This window comes from Sebastes umbrosus, chromosome 13 (assembly GCF_015220745.1).
Source record: "Sebastes umbrosus isolate fSebUmb1 chromosome 13, fSebUmb1.pri, whole genome shotgun sequence".
Classification (NCBI taxonomy): domain Eukaryota; kingdom Metazoa; phylum Chordata; class Actinopteri; order Perciformes; family Sebastidae; genus Sebastes; species Sebastes umbrosus.
Window position 1 is genome coordinate 24068347 of NC_051281.1, and position 26027 is coordinate 24094373.

Below are 26027 nucleotides of genomic sequence, written 5' to 3' on the forward strand. Positions count from 1 at the left end.
TTTAAGTACACTCTGTAGTCTGTTGTGCAGTCGCTGTTTAATTAATGAATGCGTAGGTCTTCAAACAGGAAAAGCATGACAGACTTTTCGAGACAAGTAGGTCTAAATAAAAGACATCTTTACGTGCTTGTTCGCAGAGAGGAGAGAGCTGAGTGCCGACTGAAGCAAGGCCTATACAAGGAGGCTGGGATAAAGATAGGCCTTTGTTTAAACAGAACCTTTTACCAAATATTACATTACACCTCGTCAAGAAAATAGGTTGTATAGCATATGCAACAGGAACAGCCAATAGATTACATGACAGCGTTTCATATTTGGGACAAGCATGAAAAAAGAGCAGGGACATTGAATTACATTAAAACAACATAATACAGTTTTGTTCATTCCTCTTTTCTATTTGTCGGCGGGACATTTACTCTGCTTGATTATCATGAAAGTCATCAACTTGCATTCATAGGTGTTTAGGCAAAAATGTACGCACATGTGAAGGAGTAATACAGTAGTGATTACCTCTAATTACAAGGCATACCAAGCATTAATCAGTAACTTAATACAAATGAAACAGGAAAATTAAAAAGAAAACTCAACAAAGCCACAAAATCAACAGTAAACTGAAAGCTGAACAGCATTTTAAGGTACTGTAAATCTTAGTAAATGTTACATATCGTAGTCTAGAAGGATTTATATATACAAGCTGTACAATTCCACTGATTCTAGGAGGAAACTTTGAACCTCCTGAGTACCTGTCAGTCATTTCAACACAACGTGGTAGCCATCGGTGTTTCCGTCTGGGTAACAGAAAACAATCCAGTAAAAAGTCATTCAAAAATACCAATAATCAAGCTACACAGGATGGATGCTGAATGTTTGTTAACAGTGAGTAGTGAAATTAAAGGTTGACTATAAAAAATAATTACCTCTTATAGTGCTGAGGGTGAAGCTCGTCTCCTCCCTGAAGTTCTGCACCATCTGAAACCAACGGATCGACCCATGTAAGCACAGATCATTTACATTTACAAAGTGCTGCATATGAAGAAAATCTCCACCTGTAGTTCATCATCTTTTATAAATCCCATTCTGCCCTGACAACCATCCTTTTACATATGTCATGATTAGCTTTTGCAAGCCTAGAAATGGCAGTGGTAAATAGTCAGCTCTAGAGAAAAGCTTTCTCACTGTAGATTGCACTTTCTTTTGTTCCTGTAAATGTAGCTCAGTAATTCTTTATGCCATTGTTTTTGGTCAGATTTGGCTGCATGTGTTTTTTCCTACAAGTGTCCGATGCTGGTGGAGACTGTTGAGAGTGGAGACAACGTGAAGTGAGTCGAAGAAAGGCTCAGTAATCTGTTGCTTTTCAGTACAATTGCACGGCAGTAGTCTCATACCAAAGATGAGATCACAGTGTGAATGAAAGAATGTAAGTTATTTGTTTGGAATATAATTAATAGACAATACAACCAGATCACATATGATACATTATGTCAAGTGAATGGGTGAAATCCGACTTGAACCTTAAAGCTTCCGTAGGCACAAGTTTTTTGGCATCATTGGGCAAAAATTCCATAATAACCTTTCAGCATATTGTAATTCATTAGACTTCTGCACCTCCTCATGGCTCTGTTTTCAGGCTTTAAAAAAAATCTAGCCCGTGACGGTAGACTTTGACCAATCACAGGTCATTTCAGAGAGAGAGCGTTCCTATTGGCTGTGCTCCGGCTGGTGGGCGGTGCTTGGTATTTCCTCAGCCATTGCTACCCACTGCAGCTTTAAAACAAAGCCTAGAACATAAGTAACCGGCCCTGGGCCCTCAAATAGTGCCTGATGGTAAATGGTTCAAAGGTATGAGGAGTTAATGGTAGGTAGAGGAGATGTACGATACCTTGTCAGAGACTAAGACGTGGATGCCGGTGGGTTTTTGTCTGTAGATGTGTGTTATTTGTTGTGGAGTGATGCTGTACAGCATGGCAATCTTTTCAGACAGGTCCAACAGTGTGAGCTCCTCCAGGTACAGAGCGTGGTAGACTGCAGGGAGGACAAAGGAGACAGGAGGGAACAGATGACACAACGAGCTTAATGCACAATTCCATCACTACATCAGATCACTTTCTTCATTTTTGTACACTTACTGTCTCCACCCCCTGGCTTGACGGGAGGTTGATGTCTGGCCTGCTGCTGACACACATAGATGGTAAGACGGGGCTGTATACACCTGGAAGACGTGAGCAGAGACTATTACTAGTACTAGGTAGAACATGCCGCAGAGGTAACATGATTCAAGATGGTTTGCCCCTTTTTGCCCCCTTGCTTTTATTTGCTTCAATCTCAACCGATGTATATTTGGGACGGGTGTCTATATGACAGGCCTGTAATTCTGTACGCACAAACCTCTTACTCATATATATATATATATATATATGTATGTATATATGTATATATATACATACATATATATATATTATGACATATATATGACATTTATGAGATTTCTGCAAGAATTGCATTTTTTTGCCGATTGGATGGCAAGCACTTCTGTTGTGTAAACTTCTCAGAAACCCCCTTATTGTCAATCTAGCTGAGAAAGCCATCCATCCTCTGAATGTTCTAGGTCTCTAGTTTGTGGCTGTAAAGTTTCATGAGGCTGTGATTATCCTAGAGGTCACCACAGGTCATTTTATACAGTGAGGTCAAGTTTAAAAAAATGGTCTCACTACAATGAAATGGCTACTATGGGGACTAACATCATCACACATGAATACAGTTGGGCTCATTGGATCCACAAGAGTCTCAGCTTTACAGTGATACCCAATTTATGTAATTCTAAGACTGTTTAGGGACCCCAGTATGCAAAAATATTCCAACACACCATTTTAGAATAGAAGACAATAACACATTTATACTGCATGAAATAACTGCACGGTGTTTGCCCCAAACTGCATGTGATTATCATAAAGAGGGCATGTCTGTAAAGGGGAGACTCGTGGGTACCCATAGAACCCATTTTCATTCACATATCTTGAGGTCAGAGGTCAAGGGAGCCCTTTGAAAATCACCATGCCAGTTTCTCCTCGCCAAAATTTAGTGTAACTTCGTAACGTTATTTAGCGATATTCCCAACAAGCTAGCATGACATGGCTGGTACCAATGGATTCCTGAGGCTTTAGAGTAAAAACTCAGCCTGCAACAACCTCTGAAAGACAGAATAGCCGACGGGCCGTCAGAGTTTTAAGAGGTTAAGGTAGGGCAACCCGTGTGTAGCCTGAGAGGCAAAAACCAGCTGCACCACTTGCTGCTGCTCGTTCAGTTAATTGCTTTGAGTGTATAGTAACTGACGGAGTAGTCACTCACCTTCCTTTCATAGTGTTAAAGAGGCGAATACCATCTGCTGGACCGCAGATCTGGATCAGATCCTCCCTGCTCATCCTCAACAGATCAGCACCTGGAACAAACAGCAGAAGGTCTATTCTGCTTCCCTCCTGCTCAAACATATTCAATGAATTCCTTAGCGTTTTTTTTTTTTTACCTGAGAAGCTGTAGAAGAGCCTTGAGAAAGGTGAGAACCGGTAACGGTGCAGCCACTGCTGAGTGTCCTGTGGTGAGGCCGACGGCAGAAGGTGCTACATGTCAAAAAGAAGAACCCTTGAAATGAGTTTAGCGGGACAGCACCCGCTGTTTCCAAATAATGGCCTAAAAGGAATAAGAGGGCAACATTAACACTTCCACACTGCTGCACTGTTCTCCGTTACTTACATCAGAGCAGACGGGCATGAGAAGCTCCCCTTGCTGGTTTGGAGAACAGTTGCTACAGTAACGTCCGCATGAGGAAGAAAGAACAGATTGGGGTGATCAGTTGAGTGTTTTGTTTATTTTAACTCTACACACACATATTACACGTGTTTATAATTCATATACAGTACTTTGTATATATATATATATATATATAGGGCTGTCAAAGTTAAAGCGATAATGCAAATTAGTTTTAACGCCACTAATTTCTTTAACTCATTAATGCAATCAATCTTTCGGAGGTTGTAGCGGGTCAGTTTTAAAGCTAGAGTGAAGATCCTGGCTCCTTATGAAAATAGAAAACCCGAGGAATCCATTGGTACCAACATGTCACACTAGCTTGTCGGAAAGGAGGTTAAATAACGCTCGAAACATGCACTAAATTTTAGCGAGAAAAAACTGTCATGGCCATTCTCAAAGGGGTCCCTTGACCTCTGACCTCAAGATATGTGAATGAAAATGGGTTCTATGGGTACCCATGAGTCTCCCCTTTACAGACATGCCCACTTTATGATAATCACATGTAGTTTGGGGCAAGTCATAGTCAAGTCAGCACACTGACAGCTGTTGTTGCCTGTTGGGCTGCAGTTTGCCATGTTATGTTTGAGCATATTTTTTATGCTTAATGCAGTACCTGTGAGGGTTTATGGACAATATTTGTCATTGTTTTGTGTCAGGGGAACGGGGACAGGGACGCAATTGCGGACCAGGGGAATCTAAAAATGAATCCCAAAGGATAACCACAAACGTCGCAAGCAATTGAAAGGGAGAGGGGAAACACCAAATGAAAAGGAAGAGGAAGTTCTCCCTACACTCAATATATCTTGAAAAGACTAAAACACCGCTTCCGAGCAGCTGACTAGAACATAGTTGAAACAAGAGAACCAGCGAAGGCAGGCCACACAGACCTGACCCACTCTAATAGACTGAGAAGAAGCTAAATGGTGAGTGAATCCCACAGATAGGTTCACGTGGTACTTCTGCAGATTCACACTCCCCTATACAGATAGAGCAACAACAGGACAGCACTCTCACTACCTCTGACAAACGGACAATGAGTCAGCACCTGAGCACTGAAACCACCTGATCTTCATCGGGCACAATTAGGCTCCACATACAGCTGCCTCTCCTCAGAGATAATGAACCCAACCAGCCTGCTGGGTGGCAAGTGACCTTCACAGTTTTGTGTTGTTATTTGATTTCCGATAATAAATATATACATGCTTTTTCATAAAGCAGCCTATTTGTCCACTCCCATGTTGATAAGAGTATTAAATACTTGACAAATATCCCTTTAAGGTACATTTTGAACAGAAAAAAATATATAAATAATTGCGATTAATTGTGATAATGGACAATCATATGAAATATTTGAATCGATTGACAGTCCTAATATATATATATATATACTGTATATTAGAGCACAGGTTGTGGAAGTTCCTGGTTCTGAACAGCTAATCCTGGTATGCACCCATAGAGGGAGCTATTACTATTGTCAACGTAACGTTTAGTCCACCTTGACATTAATCTACAGAGCTCTACCAAACACAATTCATTAGGTCGGTGCATACCAAAAATGGTGATATTCGGCGTGAATGCTGACTCACCCGTCTGTGAAACTGCAGGAAGTTGGTGAGCTGTGGTAAACTGGTGATGGAGTGCTGCTGCTGCTGTGGCTGGTGAGATTTAGTGCATCGGGCCAAGGGGAACACTTGAGAGAGAGAAACAGAACAAAGAAGAAGTAAGGCATTTCTGATTATTCAGTCTGGCAAAGTCAATATATTGGTGCACAAAGACGACAGGAGTAAACATTGCCACTGACCAAGCTGCCATATTTGATGAGTTGGTAGTGAGAATGTGTTGCTATGAAGCCTTTTTAGCTTCTTTCAGGTCATTGTTTTGGTTTCCCCGCCTGCAAACTCTTCTCATCAACATCATTTTCAGCTGCAGCAGGCAGAAGCTCTAATAAACCCACTGTAGACTGTCTGCCCAGCACCATCCTGCCCCCACAAGTGGCCAAAATATCATAACAATGCAGCTTTAAAATCTTTGACTTGTCATATTGAGCAAAAAAACATTCCGTAACCTTTTTTTAATCTATATTTTTAGCCCAGGAGGAAACACTGTCTAGTTTTTTTGCACTTCATTACAATGTTTTCAGTAGTTCAGAAGTACATTAACTCAATTTGTACTTTAGTTCAGTGGTTCCACAGAAGGGAATTTTGTACTTTTTACTCGACTACATTTATCTGACAACTATAGTTACTGATTGATAGTTACGGATTAATATTTTACATGAAAAACATATATTAGAACATGGTCTATTGTTATGTTATGAATTTTTAAATCCATAACCATAGATCAATAATATACCAACAGTATATTAAGCTCCACCTCAACCAGTTAGTATTAAATCGCTGCTTATATGTTAATGCATCAATAACTATAATACAATAATACTAACATATTATTATATTATTACAATGTAATAATATAACATTCTGAGAGAGGCCATTCCACATAATAAGTGCTTGAATTTTGCTGATAATACTTCTGCACTTTTACTGAAGTCAATTTTTTTAAGGACTTTAATTTGAATGCAGTATTTTTACACTGTGCTATTACTGCTTTTCCTTGCAAAGGATCTTCTTCCAGTATTGGTTTTCAGTGATCTCTTATTAAGGACATACAGATTAGTGGTTCCTAGCTTCAGCTGTAATCAGGTTTTGTTCTTCATCCAGATGAATGACTAACCAGATTAACACTATAGCAGAAACTACCGAGTCACTCGACATTCAAAAACACTCAAAGTGATGCATCAAAAAGTCCCAATCATTGACAGAGCTCAGCGCCAAAGCAAGCCCACTTTTAAAAAGAACACAAAACAAGTGAAGCAACATATTAACATAGAGTGATGTAGCACAAAATGTAATGTGGAAGCGAAGTGAGAGGAGGAAAACATTGTGATTGGCAGCTGAAGTACAGAATTTACCACAGTGGGATCAGTAAAGTTGCAGCATTACAAACCTGCTGACAAATTGAAAGTTGTGTTATGTAATGTGGTCAGAGACAGAGAAGGGTATATGCCTCACCTCTTTTAGGAGGGTGCTCTCATGGGACGGTTGATACTTCTCTTTGTCTTGAGGGGCCTTTTTAGCAATCTTTTCCCTGTCTGTCTTCAGTTTGCGATCAGCTCCTTTAGGCTTCCAAAAAAATATAAAATAGACATTAGAGGTGAAGTATAGAAACCTGTCATATAGATAAATGGAGTTATATTTCTGATGGACCATGTGGCCCAATGAATATTAAAGTAGAGCATAACTTTGCACAACACAAATACGACGACAATGGGCAGGCAAGTTTCATACCTTGAAGACTTTGACCTGGCAGCTGGAAGAATGGACATGCTCCATGTATTCCCCGTGTTCATTGGTGGTGAAAGTGTCCACTTGGATACGAAAGGGCACTCCTTTCTCCCCACCGTGCTTCCTGGGGGTGAACTCAGTGCTGACGCAGTTGACCTGAGAAGACATGACAAAAGAGGGACTGTAAGTTTGCCATATATGTAGTAACAACACTCCCCCCCCTCTAGATGTTTGACCAGAATCTATGTGTACCTGGATGAAAACAGAAGAGTTCTTGATCGGGTCCCAGAGGAACTCAATGGTGTTGAGATGCAGAGGGTGTGAACGGGGCTCCAGTACCCCCACAGACAATGGGATATCTGCAAATAACGAGTCAGTCAATTTACATTTGCTTCAAAGCCCCTAAAAATCACATTTTCTCAATCAGCTTCTTGCTGTTGAGCAGTTTTCTGTTAGAACAGTTTTGGTTATTTCACTTCCTATCTCTGCTGTTTTGTCTGTGCTCTTCTGACTGGTTTTGAAGTTGGCAGGTATTAATTGGAAAAAAAGTGATGTCACATACATCCATGTACCAACCAGAATTTTGTGATATTTGAATGAAAATGTCTATTTGAGTCACACCAACAGGTTTTTGTCATAAGCCATGCTAGTGGCATGGCTCTATGGACAGCAACGTTGGTCTGTCTGTCAGTCAGTCCACCACTTTGGTCCAGACTGAAATATCTCAACAACTACTGGATGACTTGCCGTGATATTTGGTCCAGACAAGACATTCATGGGGAAACATCAGCATGCTGATATTACCAGTTAGCTCGAAGCACTGCTGTGCCTACTGTATTTACAGCCTCATAGAGCTGCATGACTGTATTCTCAGTCTTGTTTAGTGATATACTCATCAACAATAGCCTAGTTTTTCTTTCAAATCTTTCACTTTGATTGTTATTTATTTAGTGATGAATATTTAATGTTATAGAGAAATAGAGTGCTCCTGGGACTACGTATTTTGCATCGCCCTAGTTCCCTTGACAAAAAGCCTAAGGGATTGTTCCATTGGATTTTGGATTATTGCAGAAAATAAGCTCTGTGGCAAACAAATATTTATAATAATTACACATTTAGTTCAGCAAGATAATCTCCACAAATGATTTTTGAAGTGTGAATGCAATCGGCAAAGTAAAAAGATAATGTTGGGCTATAAACAAATTACACCACTATCACATGAGCGAGAGTACACACAACGAGGCCGTAAAGGTGGACGAGTCGGTGCGATGACGTTTAGTAGTCTCATTTACCCATGTGTTAGCTACCGCCTTTTTTAAGACACATAAATGCTTCAAAATTCACGAGTGGGATATTTACTGATGAATTTTATGTTGCAGAACAAAACGTTAAAATCTCTTCAGTTTGTGTTAACCACAGATCTTATTTCAGGAATCTAACTAAAAACCCATTAAAAAAAAAACACTTTGACTTCCAGGTGAGGGAACAGGAAGTGCTAAAATGCGAACTCATTTCCAGGTTTTAGGATTCATTCCTGGAGCACTCTATACCAGGACCATTAACTGAAAACTGGAGGCCAACAAATGTCCCCAACTCTGGTTCAGAACAGCATTAGTCCTTTACTTTGGTCAGCAAGAAAGTCAGAGTATAGCAGAGTAGGCAGATAAATGCCTTGCTCAAGGGCCTATTGATGCCAGCTATTCTTTTTTTTTTAATATACATCATCAAAACTGTGGATATCAGTGATCTTTGATCTATCAGCTCATTTATGTATGTACAGTCAACTCACCTACATCCAGGATTCGGTCTCCAGGTCTGTTCCACCTCCATCCCTCCAGCTGCTGGTGCTCCATATACTGCAGTCGACGGTCATGAAACACCACGCGCACAATGCTCTGTGAACAGGCAGGATCAGGCGTTTAGGCCAGAGTAACAGCTACGGCTTGAGCGGGGCAGCTCGCACATAGCCGAACAGCTGGACTGTTGGGCGAAGTGCAAAAAGGCTCCCCTCATTTATTTATTAAAACATACTGAGGCAGTTTCATTAGGCAAGGGGTAAGGAGGTGGAAACTTCATCTCCATTCCTACCATACATACACTAGAGTCATATTTAAAAAGAACATAATCCATGAGGGAAATGCCCCAATGAATGCCAATGAGCTACATGTGATACCTGCGAGATGCAGCGCCAACAGTGACTTTCCAACTCAAATTCAGGGCTCCCACACTCACTTGGACGACACATTTAAAGATCCCATGAAATGGATATTTGAGCTTCCTGGAGAGTTGCTAGTTCCTCATGCCGCACTAGTGAGCGTAACTGAAAACTCCAGTTGATACAATCAACAAACAAACAAACCTTTTTCTACCTATATCAAATCAAAACTTTCTTTAACTCCACGTGAATCCCGTAGACTGACCTGTTTCAACAGGAAATAAAGCACACTAAGGAAGTATTGATACCATTTCATGGGACCTTTAAGACCTTTTTTTTGGTGTCTTGTTTGGTGATATTCAAGCACACAAAATTGGGGGGTGTGAGACAATGGAATCATAGCCAGAATGAGATACCACTGAGAGACTGTATGATCTTGTCAAGTTTAAGAACAATTTTCAAACCAAAAAGTGCTTATTTGTTCCGTCAACTTCACAAACTTCAGATACTTGATCATGTGGGAACCCTGAACAAAGACAGTCCACATCTTCACTCTGTCAACTGCATGCATTGCAGAACAAGTAGCTGTCGTTACTAGCTCATTGACCCAATTTGTGTTGGCTAAATAATAACCTCTTGTCATCATAACAAAAAATAAATAATGTTGCCCGCTCATAGATTACAATTTCATTAAAGGGGCACTCCACCGGTTTTACACATGAAGTTCAGTTTACTCATTTTTCTTAAAGGACCAGTGTGTAGGATTTCGGGTAATCTATTGGCAGTGTTTTCGTCAGCTTAGAATGAGTCCTTCATGTCTACATAGGGAGCAGGTCCTCTTCCATTGAGGCCGCCATGTTGCTCCTCCATGTTTCTACAGTACCCCAGAACAGACATACCAAACACTGGCTCTAGAGAGAGCCTTTCACGTTTTTACGTTGAAGTGGCAGCTTGAATTTAATGGCACAAATGCACCTGAAGGCCATGGGGGGGTGTGTGGCAACTATCTAGTTGCATTATGGGAAATGTAGGGTTCTGCATTTGTGACCCATTCTAAGGACTAAACGTCTGGCTATATTGGCCTCTGCTGCTTTGATTTTGACCATTCTTTTTAAAAATCTGTCTCTTGTGAGTCCCCTGACTGTATATGAAAGTGCACTATATGAAAACGCTGCAGTACCTCTTTAATGGCAACATTTTTAAATCCTGCCAGGACATGAAATAAATCAACAAATTAAATTAACAACCTCCAAAAACATGCACCATTGGGATGTTTTATGGAGGGAAGCTCATGCAAGACTGAGCGCCAGAACTCAAAAAAGCCCTGGACCCCCGCACACGTCATGTGTTTGCTTAGATGCCACCTGGCCCATTCTTGTGTTTCTAGGATGCTACCACTAACATTTCTCTCTCAAGCTTTTGAAGCCTGACAACAGAAACATGTCAAGTGGATGCACTCACGCAGAAATTAAATAAAATGATCTCTCCTTACTCCTAAGTAAGTGTGTTGACAAACTTCATTACAATAAATGCAGTCACTTTCAACTCCCATCTGAAGTGTCTGTAACACTTTTGTTTGTCACAACAATATGAAAATGAAAGTGGCATGATAGAAATGATGATGGGTTTTATTCAGAAAGCCATGGCATCAAGAATACACCACTTTATTTTTGTATTATTATTATTTCTATTACAGAAACTTAATATTTCCAGAAATAATATGTGTATAAAGATGCCTGGTCTTTATGAAAAAAATCACAGTAATGTAGAAAAAAGCAGATTGGCATGTTCAGATGAATCAGAGTGTGTGTTTGTGTGTGTGGTACAAATGTGAAGGTAAGATGAGTTGTGTGTTCATAAGGGGTTTATGTGGAATCTAGGAAAGAGGAAAGGTAAGTTTGGGTGATAGTACCAAGCTCTCCAAGGTCGACACCCCACCCCTGAAGTGGAAGGGAGGGTTGAGGGACCTGTGACAAACCAGGAAATAAATACATAAAACAGATAGGAGAAGAAAGAGGAAGAGGTCATGTGAAAGTCAAAAAACAGACAAACACACACCTACCTTTACATATTTGCTGCTTATATCTGTATACTCCCCTAGTTTTCTGTTAAGCATACGGATTTCGTAGGACTGACCTACATTTTAAAACATTAAAAAAAAAAACCTGATTAAAATTGAAAAATGGGAAATCAGTCAATCAGAAAAGAGGGGCAGTGGAGATGGAAATTGAATCAAATTAGAAACCTTTTAAGGCAGATATCAAGGCCAGCCACTAGAAAAACTTTCACATATCTCCATATGATATATTAAGTTTAATATTACAAGAAAAATAGCACAAAAACAGCCACAGAGGGACACTATAAAATTAACTATCTATGCTTTTTCAGCATAGTAATAAAACTAATCTACGGACACTGATGGCAATTAACTTCTAATCAATACATGCCATCTTTACATGGCAATGTATTTGTTGCATGTTACAGCAAGCTCACTTTCATTGTGTGTTTTTTTACTCCAACCAAATTACTATACAGCAGATAAGCAGGGCAAACTTGTAGATAAATAAAGGTAAATAAAGCACAGATAAGAACAGGAAAGTACAATTTGGAAAGGAGAAAAGATTAAAAAAGAAAAAGAAAAGAAAGTAAAAGACGGTGAATTAGTTTAGAAGATGAAAGTCAGACAAATTTTAAAAACATGTATACAGAGCTCATTTTGCACACATAAATCAGTAACCCACAGTTATGACTTCATGCCTTTCAAATCTTACTTTACTTTAGTAAGTTTAGTAAGTAGCAACTTTTTGTATGTATGTAACTCAGCCCTGTCTCCTAAAAATGACGTTCCCATAACTGCGACTGTAATCCGGAAGAAAATAGGTTTCCCTCGAAACGTAACTGCGAATGCAGTTTAGTTGTATGGGAACATAATTTAGTAGGAGTCAGGGTTGATGTTATTATGTATACAGCGTATCCCATTCTTATAGTCCAGATCAGCCTGGTCTCTATGTGTGAGTGTTGTAACAACTGTCTCCTAAACACAGAAACCTATGGAAGCAAAACAAGGCAGTAATAATTTCATAAGCAACTGAATATCTAAACACTGCTGAACACTTCATGTTGAAATTAAAATATAAATGAATTTACAGCATTGAGAAATTTTACTTTGAAATCCATCTGTCCGCAGTTCTGTGAATTTGAATTCCCCCGCTTTGACATCTCCAGATTTCAGAATTTCAGATTTCAATAACTTAATTTCAAGATTGTAAAAGGTTCACAATTTCAAATCAGTCAAATAAAAAAAAAATAAAAAGGTAAATTGGAGTTATTGAGACTCCGCTACTACCGAAGATAATGAATCAAGGCTGAATGAAACAGATCAGACCTCTGTCCTATCAGTTTACGTCCTGTCAGTCACATGATCCAAGAAAGAAAAGTTCACGAGTGACCGGAAACCTCGGACATTGGAATTTGATAAATTAGTGAACCTGAAAAAAAGTTTTTGAAATTGCACAATTTGGAAGAACCTCCAAAGAGGAGAATTTTTATTTTCTATAAATGTAAATGTCAATATTAAGTATACTTCAATATTAAATATTCAGGAGTGGTTCAATTTAGATCTGCAACAACTGATCGATTGCTCGACTTATCGTTGCAGATCTAAATTTAAAAGAAAGTCAGTCAGCAACTATTTTCATCATCGATTAGTCGCAAAAATGCTGCGTTTTTTTGTCATATATGACAGTGAATGGAATATCTTAAAGTTTAAACTGTTGGTCTGACAAAACAGGCAAACTGAAGACATTACCAGACATTACCATGGCCTATGAGAAACTGTGTTTAGTTGCAGCCCTAATTAAGTTCCTCAATTGGGTATATAATTAGTTAATATATACACAACATATATATAATTATTATGGCCTTTCTTTGCTTCAAAGGAACCGGACAATATAGACCTGAAGTTCTGATAAAAACATAAAATCCAGAGCTGCAACTGTAAGAAGAACTTTAGCAAAGGGAATCTCTGCAGGTCATTTTAATCGGACTCATTGATTATTCTGTTGTAGAATAAAGCTCCTCTGATAATCAAACTGTCTTTTGGACAGCTCCAGATTTGATATCTTGATGACTCTGCAAACACAGCTCCATCCCACCTGGATTTTATGGTTTTGAGAAACAGATGTGTGTATTCGTTGCAGGGTCCCAAACTCAGGGTGCAAATTTAAATTAATTTCAAGTGAACATGGTTGAATTTAGCAGGATTTAGCCTAACCCTGAGTTATAATGGATTTAATCTAACCCTGCTGCTGCTGCTGGGATTACATGTGACAAAACAAGCTCCAGTCCATTTAGTCAACGTGGACATTCAACTGGCAGGACAGATAGCTACCTTGGTTGAGATAAGTGAGACTCTCCTCCTGCTGTTTCACAGCCGGCGAGGTGGCTGCACACAGAATGCACTGGAATGAGGTCCTCTTGGCACCATTTTCAGCCATAAGCCTCGCTTCTTCGTTTTTCAAGAAAGGTGCCAATGCCTCTCTGAAAGAGACCAGAAGGAAAGAAGAAGAGGGGCTGAGTATGGGCACGACAAAAGGTGACTGTCCTTTCTCTCTTTTATCTAATCACTTAAATCAGAGGAACAAAGGTGCAAAAGGTTGATGTTACAAAATACAGTTAACTCATTTAGCTCAATTCATTTTAACTGAGAAAAAAGTCCATATATTTGTAATCTAAATGTGGATTTTGAATGCAATGCTCCTTTAAATGAACCATCGAAATGCATTTTTTAAATTTGAATTTCACATGTTTAGTTTAATGTGAATAATAAAATATTCTCCAAGAGGCAGAATTACTGCACATTTAAAAAATGAATTTGAAGCCACATGACTGCACTTGTACTTCCCTCCATATATTCTTGTGCAAGTAAAGTAAACACAGCTGCTTTGCTCTGACACTTTGATTTAACCTGCTGTAACTAGAAACTTTTCCCAGCTGCAAAGTGCATGAAATCCATACATTTCTGAAGCTTCTCTTGTGTTTTACCTAATGTAACTAGCAGAGTGCTGGTGGTAGGACTCAGGCTGGGAATGGCAGAACAGCATATTTTCCAGTGCGGTGTCTTCTTGTATCCCGGGACCACAGGGAGGACGTGGAGACTTGATGGAGCTATAAGCTTTTGCGCCTGCTGGCTTCCTCAGATTTCCGCTCAGGGAGGTTTGCAGCCAAACCTTATCGTCTGCCTCTTATATTGTCCCGGTGATGTCATCAGGACTCCCACTTTTTAGCATACCTTGGATGACCTTTGAGAGGCGGAGTGTGTAGACACACACCTCCCACTACCAATGTTTAGCCAGGTTGATGCATTAATAGCAGTTTTCACCTGACCGGTTGTTGACACTGCCAACAGTATGGCCCTAAAACTCGACTTTACACTCACTTAGGGCAGTGATGTCCGGAGGGACATTTTGGAAAACGAAGAAGAGCGAGTAGTCTTCAAATTAATAGGTGTAAACATAAATTATCTTAATTAACATATTCTCTTATGATAGCTTCTAAAAACAGCTAATTTCAACAAATAATCGTAATAATAATAGTGATAGAGGGATGCTAAATGAAACACATCAGTGGCAAAATGGTGCTTTACACCAGACAGTTTAATCCCAACATGCATGTTTGATTCTAACATGTGCTAGACACCCTGCAGCTGCCGGGTCTGGTCTCTTCAAAGCTCCTCAGAAGGGCCAGAGATTAGGAGCAGGTCATCGGAGAGTGTGCTCAGGTTAATGTTTACACAGAGCAGCTAAGCACACCTCAGCGTTTGGATGCATGTGCTCGGAAAATGGATGGACAACCCAGGCAACACTGCTGCCACTGCCCCCTGCGGAAGACACGGAACAAGGTTCAACCAAAATGAGGAAGACTTACGAGCTTCGATCGGCTCTTTAAAATTTACACGAGATTAATTATTGTGAAATCCGAAATTAATAACTTAAAGGTCCCATATTGTAAAAAGTGAGATTTTCAGGTCTTTTACATTATAAAGCAGGTTTAAGTGCTTTATAAATACTGTTAAACTATCAAAACGCTCAATATACGGAGAAATACACACAGCCCGTATTCAGAAATTGCGCGTTTGAAACAAGCCGTCAGGATTTCTGTCCATTTGTGATGTCACAAATATACAATATTTAGATCATTACACGGTTTTAAATGTAAACATTCTAAATGTGTCCCAGTTTATTCCTGGTTGCAGTGTATGTGAATGACATCAGCTGACAGGAAGTAAATGGATGGACCCAAACTGTTGCCTAGCAACGCAATTCCGTTGCAATTCCATTGAAATGCATTAAAACGGAGCGTTTTAGACAGAGGGTAAATACAGGTATATTCAGGCAGACAGTACGAGGAAAATAATGTGTTTTTTTTAACATTACAGCATGTAAACATGTTCTATTAGAAACACAAAATACAAGTATGAACCTGAAAATGAGCACGATGTGGGACCTTTAAAAGAAACAACAACATTCAGATCAGTTCTTAATCTGTTTATTTCTAGAGCAAACAATTTCTTTACATTGTTGCAAATCTATCACAGGTGGAAGTTTTAACAAAAAACCTTCTGTACAGTTTTGTCATGAGAGAACAAAATAAAATAAAATAAAATATATAAATACAGGTATGAATATTACAGGGAGACAAAGGAAAGACAGTGTACTGTTGAACATGCATAGTGAACAGTTTTGCAAGGAATACCATGTAGTCTGTTTTTCTAGGACCAGTAATGTAATAACATATGCTAGTTTCCCGTTATTATGTCTTGTGTGGATTTGCTTTTAATTGGCTTAAAACTAAACCAGGCTGATTAAAACTGCTGAGGGAATTCAGGAGAAAGGAAGGTAAGGTAGAGTGCAGACAGGCATATTACAGAGTGTACAGGGCTGCATGTTGCCGAGAATCATTTTTCAGTACCAATACTTAAAAAGCTAATTATAACACATATTATTAAGTCTGTACATTCATTTACTTAAATAACCAAAATTGGCCCACTCTCAGTGGATTCCCTGAATGAAAACACCACTCAACTAAAACAGTGAGTCCCTAAATTGTCCATCCAAGGACTCCGGATGTCCCCAGGCGAAATCAGGAATACTTCTTATTTCCTTATTATTATGATTCATTTGCTAGAAGTTAGCAAATGAGATAACGGAATTTAAAAGGCATAATGATCCCTTCCTACAGTAGATTAACTGTACCGTGATGAACCAAAATCATATCCGATAATAACAAATGCGATCAGATGTGGGGGGGGGAACCTTTCCCAATCAGGGACCCATGGCTGGACTCGGATCTCTTACTGTAGGAGTAAACTATCAACTTAAAAGAGAGATGTCGCTGCAAGATCAAACACTTTAAAGCTTCTTGAGAACTCAAACTTAACACTGAAATAAAAAAATTGCAGCCCAGAGGTATGATTTCTTCATACTTCTCTCAACCAGCTTAAATATACCAAACACGTTTTGGTCAACAATTGTCATCTCCATTTTGTTCCTTTTACATATGAGTGTGGCTAATGTGGCTACCCCCCCTCCTCTACTGAAACATGAAATCAGAGATGAGCAATCTGATGATGTCACAAGTGCACTTTAACAGCCAAAAAACATGGGCCCTTTCAAAACAGCAAGTTGGCGTGTGCTGCAGGTTACATGCAAGCTATTTGGCTAATATGCGAAAACAAAAATCAGATAGTCAACCCGTTCTTCACTTATCATCTTTTTTTTTTTTTCATTGACATTATGTAAAACTTTGCGAAGCAGTGGTCGAAAAGTGTATGTACAAAATACCGTTATTTGTTGGGTTTTTACGGTTATTGCAGAAGCTGCTGCGGTTACGTGACGGGGAAACTGAAGGAGATCAGAGGAAACGTCTAATACTGGATTTGCATCGTCACGGGTCGACGAGAACACTGCCGGGGTACGTTTACGCCTGCAGATTCACAGTTTTTTGAGAGTTACAGTTAGCGCTGTACATCCCATTCACTCTCCGCGGTCCCTGTCAACCAGCATTAGTGTGTATGTGTGAAGTAAATAAGGCCTGGTAATGTCTTTTTGACTGTCTGTCTAGGATCGCTCGTCTCTCTCCCCAAACTCCAAGCGGGGAAAACATCTGCTGTATTTACAAAAGGACTCCCTCTCAAAGTGTCACTGGACTGAGCATTAACCTCAGAGATTTACAGTTAAGATGCCACACACTGGCAACCAATAGGCAACCGTTTGTGAAAGGACAAAAAAAACAAAACACTGTTTTCAAACTTATGTTCAGAAAGTTCAGTGAGGAATTACAGGCAACACAACTTTCCACAGGCTCAAATTCTACCGTCTGCTGATTGTGAATTTTTAAGACGAATTCAGCCAACTTGAATTTGTGCAGCAATTTCATCTACTGCACCTTTAAAATACAGACTGCGCTAAATTTGAAGGATTGTCAATTCTGTAGCTTAACAGTCATCTTTTGGCAACGTTTTTGTGAAAGGGGGGATTCAATTGATTGAGTCACTCTTAATTACAAGTTAGCATAACAAAGACTACAATCACAGGCTTTTAGGAGCCATGATTATGCTCAAAAACTAAAAATTCTCATACAGTACTTTCTTTCTTTTCTGTCACATTGTTCCTTTACACATTTGTTTCTTTTTTTTTTTCTTACAAGATTTGGTTTTTATGTTTCCCCAAACCAGGATTCATCCCATAACCTATGGGCTTATTACCATCACTGGGCCAGCCAAATGACATTTCATCCCAAACTCTAGTCTAATCCGACAGAAATTTCTCCACTCTGATCGTGAATATTTCATGGCATCACGTATGAACTCTTTAATCTACCAAATTTGAGGGCTCGAGGAGAAACGTGCTTCCATAGACGGAAGGCCGTTTGGAGGTTGTGGGAACCGTGGAGGAAGAGAAAGTGCATTTTAATCGAAAAAAAACTCCAAATGTGTTGAGTCCCTCCCCACCGGTCTAAACCAATCCACAGTTACATTCAAAAAGATTCTAGAGCGAAAGGTGGGGAGGAGGAACTAAATGACAAATAGGTTTGCTGACAGGATCTCCTCAAAACGGGAGGAAAGCACAGAGGAGCTGGAGTTATGATGATGATGAGGAGGAGGAGGGGAAGCTCGGAGATGGAGAAGTCGGAAAGAAGCCCGGCTGGATATCCTCCAACGCCGTCCATCCACAGGGTTTCCCCAAAGAAACCTCCCTCCATTAACTGTGAGAGGAGACGTCCGAGGAACTGCTGCTATTGCTGTTGGTCGTCTGGGCTCGCTTGATGTACAGGTTCAGTAACTTCATCTGCAAACAAGCAAAGACAAGAGATGTTAAGCTTTTCCTCAGCACAGTGTGATTATGTATGTTGGGGAGTATCATCACATCTGATCCCTTTCAGGTCTTATGATAGTTATTTAAGAAACCTGCAGTTTGAAGAAGCAAGACTTAGTTTTAAACTGGACGACAGGAGGCTAAAAATGCACTTCATTACGTACACCGGTGGTCCGCAAACACTTTGGCTAGTGACACTTTAAAGGACTTGCGACTAGAAGTCTTCACGGGTCTACCCGAACCCTGGGATTTGAGACCAGACCTGGGACCTGCTGATCTCCTTAAACCTTGTGACCACAAAAATCGCAAGCGATTTAAAGGGAGAGGGGAAACACCAAATGAAAATGGGCCTAAAAGGAAGGCTTCCTACACTCAATATATCTTGAAAAGACTAAAACTAAAACACCGCTGCCGAGCAGCTGACTAAAACATAGTTGAAACAAAAGAACCAGCCAAGGCAGGCCACACAGACCTAACCCACTCTAAGAGACTCTGAGAAGAAGCTAACTGGTGAGTGAATCCCACAGATAGGTTCACATGGTACTTCTGCAGATACACACACCCCTACTCTATACAGACAGAGCACAAACAGGACAGCACTCTCACTACGTCTGATAAAGAGACAATGAGTCAGCACCTGAGCACTGAAACCAGAGGTAGATATAGGCTTCAACCACCTGATCCTCATCAGGGACAATTAGACTCCACAGCTGCCTCTCCTCAGAGATAATGAACCTAACCAGCCTGCTGGGTGGCAAGTGACCCTCACAGAAAATGGGTTTTATGGGTACCCTCAAGTCTCCCCTTTACAGACATGCCCACTTTGAGGGTTTCTGGACAATATTTGTCATTGTTTTGTGTTGTTAATTGATTTCCAATAATAAATATATACATATATTTGCATAAAACAGCATATTTGTCCACGCCCATGTAGATAAGAGTATGAAATACTTGACAAATCTCCCTTTAAGGTACATTTTGACCAGATTAAAAAAAGTGCAATTAATTTGCGATTAATAGCGACTAACAGTGGACAATCGTGCGATTAATCGCGATTGAATATTTTAATCGACTGACAGCCCTAATATTTAGTCTTTGCAAACGGAAATGATGTCCGTGTTCATTTTGCATACAGAACGGGGAAGTGAGATCTGATCACATGTGGTCACTGGAGACGCATGCAGAGACGCATTCTAACGCCGGGTGTGAAGAGACGTACTTAGAGCTGTCCGCTTGTGATCGGATCACCCAAGACACAGGTTAATGCCAGGAGTGAACAGGGCCACAGTGACTGAATCAATCCAGAGTGGCAGCCATTACAGGGCACGGTTGAATTTTCTAAATGCTGAGGAAACTGGCTTCCTTATTTAAAATAGGGCAGAAAACACAGGACCATCTCTTATGAAAGGAAAGAAGTATTTGCTGTGATGATGCCAAAATGATGAGGAATCAACATTCTCTTCATTACATGCTTTCTAACTCACTGCCGATTTTATCAGATGGGCAGAAGAGCTCATTAAAGATTCCTACATCATTCAATCAAAAAATGTTTTTATTGATATTGGCAACATTCTTTTGGTATATTTGTAATGACTTGATGTGTGCTCAGGGTGAACTGTTCAGTTGGATACTCTTGAACATGTACATTCCTAACTCCTTACTTACATCCTACCTGGACCTCACAACATAAACAGACATGGGAGGTAAAAGCTGCTTTCTTTTGGGATTATTTGGGTCCAGTGGAGTTCTTGTTTAACTTAAGACCACATCTCAAAACTACAACTTGCGAACGTGACGGTGCTTCCTCAGTTTGCTAATGTATCAGACTCCTTTCAGATAAGCAGCTGTCCAACAGATCAGAGGGGAGGGTGAACGTGACCCTCAGACCTCAACCCTTACATAACCCAAGGACACATGTTGTAGTGAAAGTAGGGCAAATATATACGACCCTGTGTTTTATAATTACTGGACAACCGGTTGAAACCGGCTGAGAAATAACAACATGGGAAGATGATAAGGCTCCATGTCTGTTGAAGAGGTAAAAAAGTGTGTGTGTGTGTGTGTGTGTGTGTGTGCGTGAGAACATGTACATGCAAAGAAATGCCGCAGCCAGTACCTTGCTGCCCGTGAGCTGTGCCAGGTGGGGTTTGAGATCCTCGCCAATCACAGAGTAGATAGCCACGAGACAGAACACGCTGGCCTTGCGAACGCTGCTCTCTGTGTTGTCATAGCCCTGCAGAGAAACAAGACAGTGTCAGGCACCCGCACGCGCACACACATACACACACATGAGGGGACAGCGGGAACATGGGAGGAGTCGCAGAAGAGTGCAGAGTACACGCAAACATTTCCAGGGACAAATAAGGCAAATAATTCCCAGTGTCCAAATATGAACATTGACCAAATAAGCCCTTTTGGAGCAGACAGGGGTGTTTCTAGTCTGTCTGTTCCCTCCAAAAAAAATCGTACTCTTCTTTATTCAATCCATTTGAATTAAGATTTAACACTGTTGTCTAGCAAACAATGTTTAATTAATTCAGTTTTCTTTTAAAGCGTGTGTTTGAATATTATTTCTGTGAGTTGGATCACATTTTGAGATCCAGTCAGAAATAAAAAAGAAAGAAGAAGTTGTTTTTGACTACTATAATTCAATCTAATCCATAAAAATGTGTAAATATAACAATCAAAATCTATATTTCTTTGCTTGCTGTGTCTGGACCATGGACTGTATATAAAGATGGACTCCATTTTTGTATAGTGGGAGGAAGTGGAGACGCGTCCTCCATCTTTACATACGGTCCATGGTCTGAACTATAAGCTTGTAACGTTTTAGCCTCAGACGCAGACCTGTAGGAGTCCAGGGATGATGTCAGGCAGCAGCTGCAGTAAGGAGTCCTTAGCGATGCGTTCAATGACTTTGGTCTGCATCTTGATGGCGGCCAGGTTGATGGGGTAGTCGGCCGTCTGCACAATAGGGCACAGCACCTTGATGCACTGCTCTGGGTGGATGGAGCCGGCCAGGGTGGACGCCGCCTCCTCGGCTGCACGCACCACCTAAAAGCAAAAGAGTACGTACACATTAAGATCGACAACATAACGTGGGGAAGAAGAATGACATATTGTATCAGTTTTGGTATTGTATCAGTGGGGGGCTAACTGGTGCCTGTGTGTGTTATGGGATTAACAAGCGGGCAACTTCCATCATAGATGTTTCCTTGTACAAAAACTTTAAAGGACTTCAATATCTAAAGCGCTTTCTCTGTGGAAAATACAACGGCAAATTAGGGCCATTGTAGGTAAAAAAATAATAATTGCGGAGCCGGTGGATAATAAAAAACAGAATTTCCAAGATTAAAGTTGTACTTTTAGGAGAAAAAAACGTGGGTATTCCCTGAGATTAAAATGGTAAATTTACGAGAAAAAACTCACAAATTTAAGAGGAAAAAACTTGAATATTCTCTGAGGTCATAAAGTCACAAATTTACGAGAAAGAACACTCAGAAAAATAGTGTTGTTTTTTTTTTGATCAAGGAACCACATCGCTTCACTTTGCAAGGTTGTATCAACCTCATCACAACACAGACACCACCGCTTTCCATAATATGCCTGCACATTGCCGTGAATTGGGCCTATTCAGAAGAAAACAACAGACAGATTTGAGTTTTTTTTCTTGTAAATTATTTACAACTTTAATCTCAGAAATTCTGAGTTTTTTCTCGGAATATTTCCTTTCCGGCTCCATATTTACTGTATTATCTGCTGGATGTATAAATAGGCGACAGTTAGCTAACACATGATATGCATAAAATTGTTTGTTGCGTTTCAGCTTGATCTGCTGCCCCCAAGTGAAAAAAATAATTTCATTAATGAAGCTTTAAAATAATGCAATGTAGTGTATTCTCCAAATGTGATGAGCTGTGTACCTCCTTGTGAGAGTCCTTGTGAGCCTCTAGGGTCTTCATGATGGTTAGCTCAGCGTAGTTTTTGAAGCGGGCCGGCTGGTTCCTCAGAATTTCTTTCAGCAAACGCAGGGCCAGGGCTCGGATGGTGTGCTGGGGGAAACAGCGGCATGTGCATTCAGTAGAAAGTAGAAATATCCTCGCTAGATGTCCACACATTCTAATCCTACATTCACTCAGTTTCTTCAGATTACAGAATTTTATTGTATGATAATTAGAAAAACCTCTATGGAAGCACACACACTCACACAGTCACATATAGAGCCATTAAATAACATACATCTTTATCACCCAGTGTCTCCAGCAGGAGGAGGAGGATGGTTTTAAAGTGTTCATCCCACACAGCCAGACTGTCTTCTCGTGTGATCTTCAGCAACTCCACCAAGGCGCCTTTACGCTCCTCAGAACGCTCGTTGTGATTGGACAGTTCCTTCAGCAGGTCGGCCACCAGGTCTGAGTGGTCCTGACCAACTGCTGGACGGAGGAAGAGAGTAATGAATTACACTATAAATTGCACATCAAACATATAGCTACTGACGTCCTGCCACAGCCCAAAAACAATCCAATCTCAGCGTCATCCATCATCAGTCATTTAATCCAGCATCAGTCTTCAGTTTTATCAAGACTAGACGAAAAAACTCAACCAATGCTGTGGGAAAATTTGATCCATAATCTCTCATTTCTAAATGGGTTATAAAACCAATCTTATTTTAAAAAGACATGTTCTGAGAGAAAATTGCACTTTTATAACTTTTAAGAATGACATGCCAAGATGGACACTGTAGTGCATTCGGTGTGAGAAATACATCTCTGAATGCACGGCAAAGTTAACAGCTAGGTATGCAATGAAGGCCTAAAGTCACGGCGCTACGGGACTTAAATGTTACATTAAAGAAATGAATTTGTCAGCCAAGACTTTGACTGTTTTAAACAGATGTTTACATTAAAGGGCTAAGAATCTGACCATAAAAATAAAAGTTTGCATATATGGTGAAAGGATGGGTGTGCAAACTAATTCTAATTAGGGTTGTCAATTAGTTAAAATATTTAATTGCGATAAATTGCAAATCAATAACAGATTTTTTTTTATCTGTTCAAAATGTACATTTAAGGGAGATTTATCAAGTATTTAATACTCTTATCAACATGGGAGAACATATGCTGCTTTATGCAAATGTATGTATATATTTATTATTGGAAATCAATTAACAACACAAAAAAATGACAAATATTGTCCAGAAACCCTCACAGGTACTGCATTTAGCATAAAAAATATGCTCAAATCATAACATGGCAAACTGCAGCCCAACAGGCAACAACAGCTGTCAGTGTGTCAGTGTGCTGACTTGACTATGACTTGCCCCAAACTGCATGTGATTATCAGAAAGTGGGTATATCTGTAAAGGGGAGACTCGTGGGTACCCATAGAACCCATTTTCATTCACATATCTTGAGGTTAGAGGTCAAGGGACCCCTTTGAAAATGGCCACGTCAAAATGTAGCATGACATGGTTGGTACCAATGGATTCCTTAGGTGTTTTTCTAGTTTCATATGATGCCAGTATCTTCACTCTAGCTTTAAAACTGAGCCAAAGTTTACCGCGTTAACTTTGACAGCCCTTATTCTAATATGTGATGTTATTCATTTTATTTTGACAATGGTTATTCATGTCAGGTTGGATAAAACGTACTTGTGCCCTTTATCGCTGTGCTATATGTGTTAGTGCAATTAAGCTAATATCATGTTATTCAGAAGCTGGATCTCTAAAGAAGTATTAGACATATTAACACAACCACCCAAACATTCAGTCCATCACAGAGAATGACAAAACCATTAGTAAAAGCATCACGTTGTGCACACACAGCAGGACAGGTTGAACGGGTAGTAATTGGAGTTAAAAGAAGTTAGAAGAGAAGATGGGGATGGGAATTGAGAGAGCTGATTGAACAATGCAGACACACACACAGAGGGTGAGTGGAGTGAAGGTGCAGTCAGTATAAATCAGTCACACAGTCACTGAGTCTGTCAGTCAGTTTCTGAGGAAGGGGAGGCATGTTTACCAGGACCAAAGACCTTGGGGAGCGTCATCTTGTTTTCACCACTTTCCTGACGTCGGCCTGGAGAGGAGAGGGTGGGGGTGGAGGAAGAGGAGGAGGGATGAAGGTGGAGGTGGGGAGGTGAGGGACAGGGGGGAGGGGGGTGCAGAGCAAAGGATGTGATGACGACAACAACAACAACAACAACAACAACACCAACTGACACACAGACTGCAGCTGGTCAGTTGTCAGACACAGGCCAGACTCACACACCTGTGTTTGTGATAAACAGAGAGAGTTTCACCTCTGCTGTCAACAAAGAATTATTGACACAATTGTGGTTGAGGTCATTTCTTGTGTCAGGTCTCAACAACACTTCACAGCAGTAGGCTTATGGCAAGCCGTTCTAGACAGGATATTCATTAGAGATATCTGCAACGCCATTTTGCCTAGTCAAAACTCTAATTCAAGATATCCCTATTTCTATTTTGACTAGGCAAAAAATCTAATTTTAGATATCCCTAATTACATTTTGACAAGTACGATTCAAACTACTTTTGCCATTCATGTGTATGGGGTGTCTCATTACAGTCATAATTCCAGTTTCAGATATCTACAATTTAATTCTGACGAGTCGTAATTCCAGTTGAAGATGTCTTTAATTCCCCTCAATTGAAGACTACATTGTCCTTTTTAGATATCTAAAATACAATTTTGACTAGCCAGAATGACGTTGTAGATATCTCTAACTGTAGTTATGGCTATTAAACATTAAAACGGCTTGCCATAGTGTCTACATAGGAGTGTCTTCCTTTATGTTGTCAAAACGACATGACACATTACACAATGTGGGAATGGTGGACGACAGATAGGGTGGCACAATGATGAGCGGAAGTCACGACTGCTGGCGTGTGATCTTGGAATTAGTTTTCACAGATGCACTAGGCGCACGCAACTCCTCCTCGTTCCTGTGACAATCTTTTCACCTCTTTGATCAGGACTAGGACCGGCAGCGAGGACAGGCAGCTAACAATGACAATTTCATCAAAAAAATAAATCTAAAAATAGTTTCTTAACTTGTGCATCTGAAAGCTCAAAAGTAGACCCTTAGTAGTAAGCATATACTGTAAGACGGTGAATAAAGGAACACTAATGAGAAGAAAACATTTCAGTTTTGAATCTGAGCACCTCAGTGGTACATGGGAGGACTTTTCAATAGAGCATGTACACATTTTAGTGAATATCGTATGTAAGACAATTTGTATAGTGCAGCTGTGGCTTCTTGACCTCTCCTGACACACTCCATATTTTTTTCATTATCTGGATTTGATGCAGTCTTATGTGCAAATGCAAA

At 40.1% G+C, this 26027-nt stretch overlaps 2 protein-coding genes across 47 annotated transcripts in view; both read right to left on the bottom strand.

Moving 5' to 3' along the window:
* Positions 1–18: 18 nt before the first annotated feature.
* On the bottom strand, positions 19–14537 carry tfcp2l1 (transcription factor CP2-like 1). The gene is made up of 15 exons (XM_037790412.1): positions 14347–14537; positions 13694–13842; positions 11366–11439; positions 8938–9043; positions 7401–7507; positions 7152–7304; positions 6876–6986; positions 5391–5494; positions 3748–3799; positions 3521–3614; positions 3346–3436; positions 2127–2209; positions 1880–2022; positions 918–969; positions 19–788 (listed from the first exon to the last, which is right to left on the bottom strand). The coding sequence occupies exons 1-15, from the start codon at positions 14403–14405 to the stop codon at positions 751–753; spliced, it is 1416 nt and encodes a 471-aa protein (XP_037646340.1). The 5' UTR covers positions 14406–14537; the 3' UTR covers positions 19–750.
* Positions 14538–15833: 1296 nt separating this feature from the next.
* The window catches only part of clasp1a (cytoplasmic linker associated protein 1a), a 100089-nt gene continuing 89895 nt past the window's right edge, over positions 15834–26027 (bottom strand). For 28 of the 46 annotated variants that reach the window (XM_037789200.1, XM_037789203.1, XM_037789192.1 and 25 more), the window contains 6 exons: positions 24698–24754; positions 22917–23110; positions 22601–22729; positions 21525–21731; positions 20794–20910; positions 15834–18650 (listed from right to left, as the gene is read on the bottom strand). In XM_037789200.1, coding sequence (XP_037645128.1) covers positions 18564–18650; positions 20794–20910; positions 21525–21731; positions 22601–22729; positions 22917–23110; positions 24698–24754 — 791 coding nt within the window. In that variant the 3' untranslated portion in view covers positions 15834–18563. The remainder of the gene's footprint in view (positions 18651–20793; positions 20911–21524; positions 21732–22600; positions 22730–22916; positions 23111–24697; positions 24755–26027) is intronic. The other 18 variants (XM_037789210.1, XM_037789209.1, XM_037789207.1 and 15 more) reach the window with 3 other exon arrangements.

Coding starts and splice junctions, on each gene's coding strand:
- tfcp2l1 (XM_037790412.1), bottom strand. CDS start 14,405: ATGCTGTTCTGCCATTCCCAGCCTGAGTCCTACCACCAGCACTCTGCT. Junction 11,440..13,693: donor TCTCACTTATCTCAACCAAG/GTAGCTATCTGT, acceptor TTTAAAATGTAG/GTCAGTCCTACGAAATCCGT. Junction 7,305..7,400: donor ACTCTTCTGTTTTCATCCAG/GTACACATAGAT, acceptor ATGTCTTCTCAG/GTCAACTGCGTCAGCACTGA.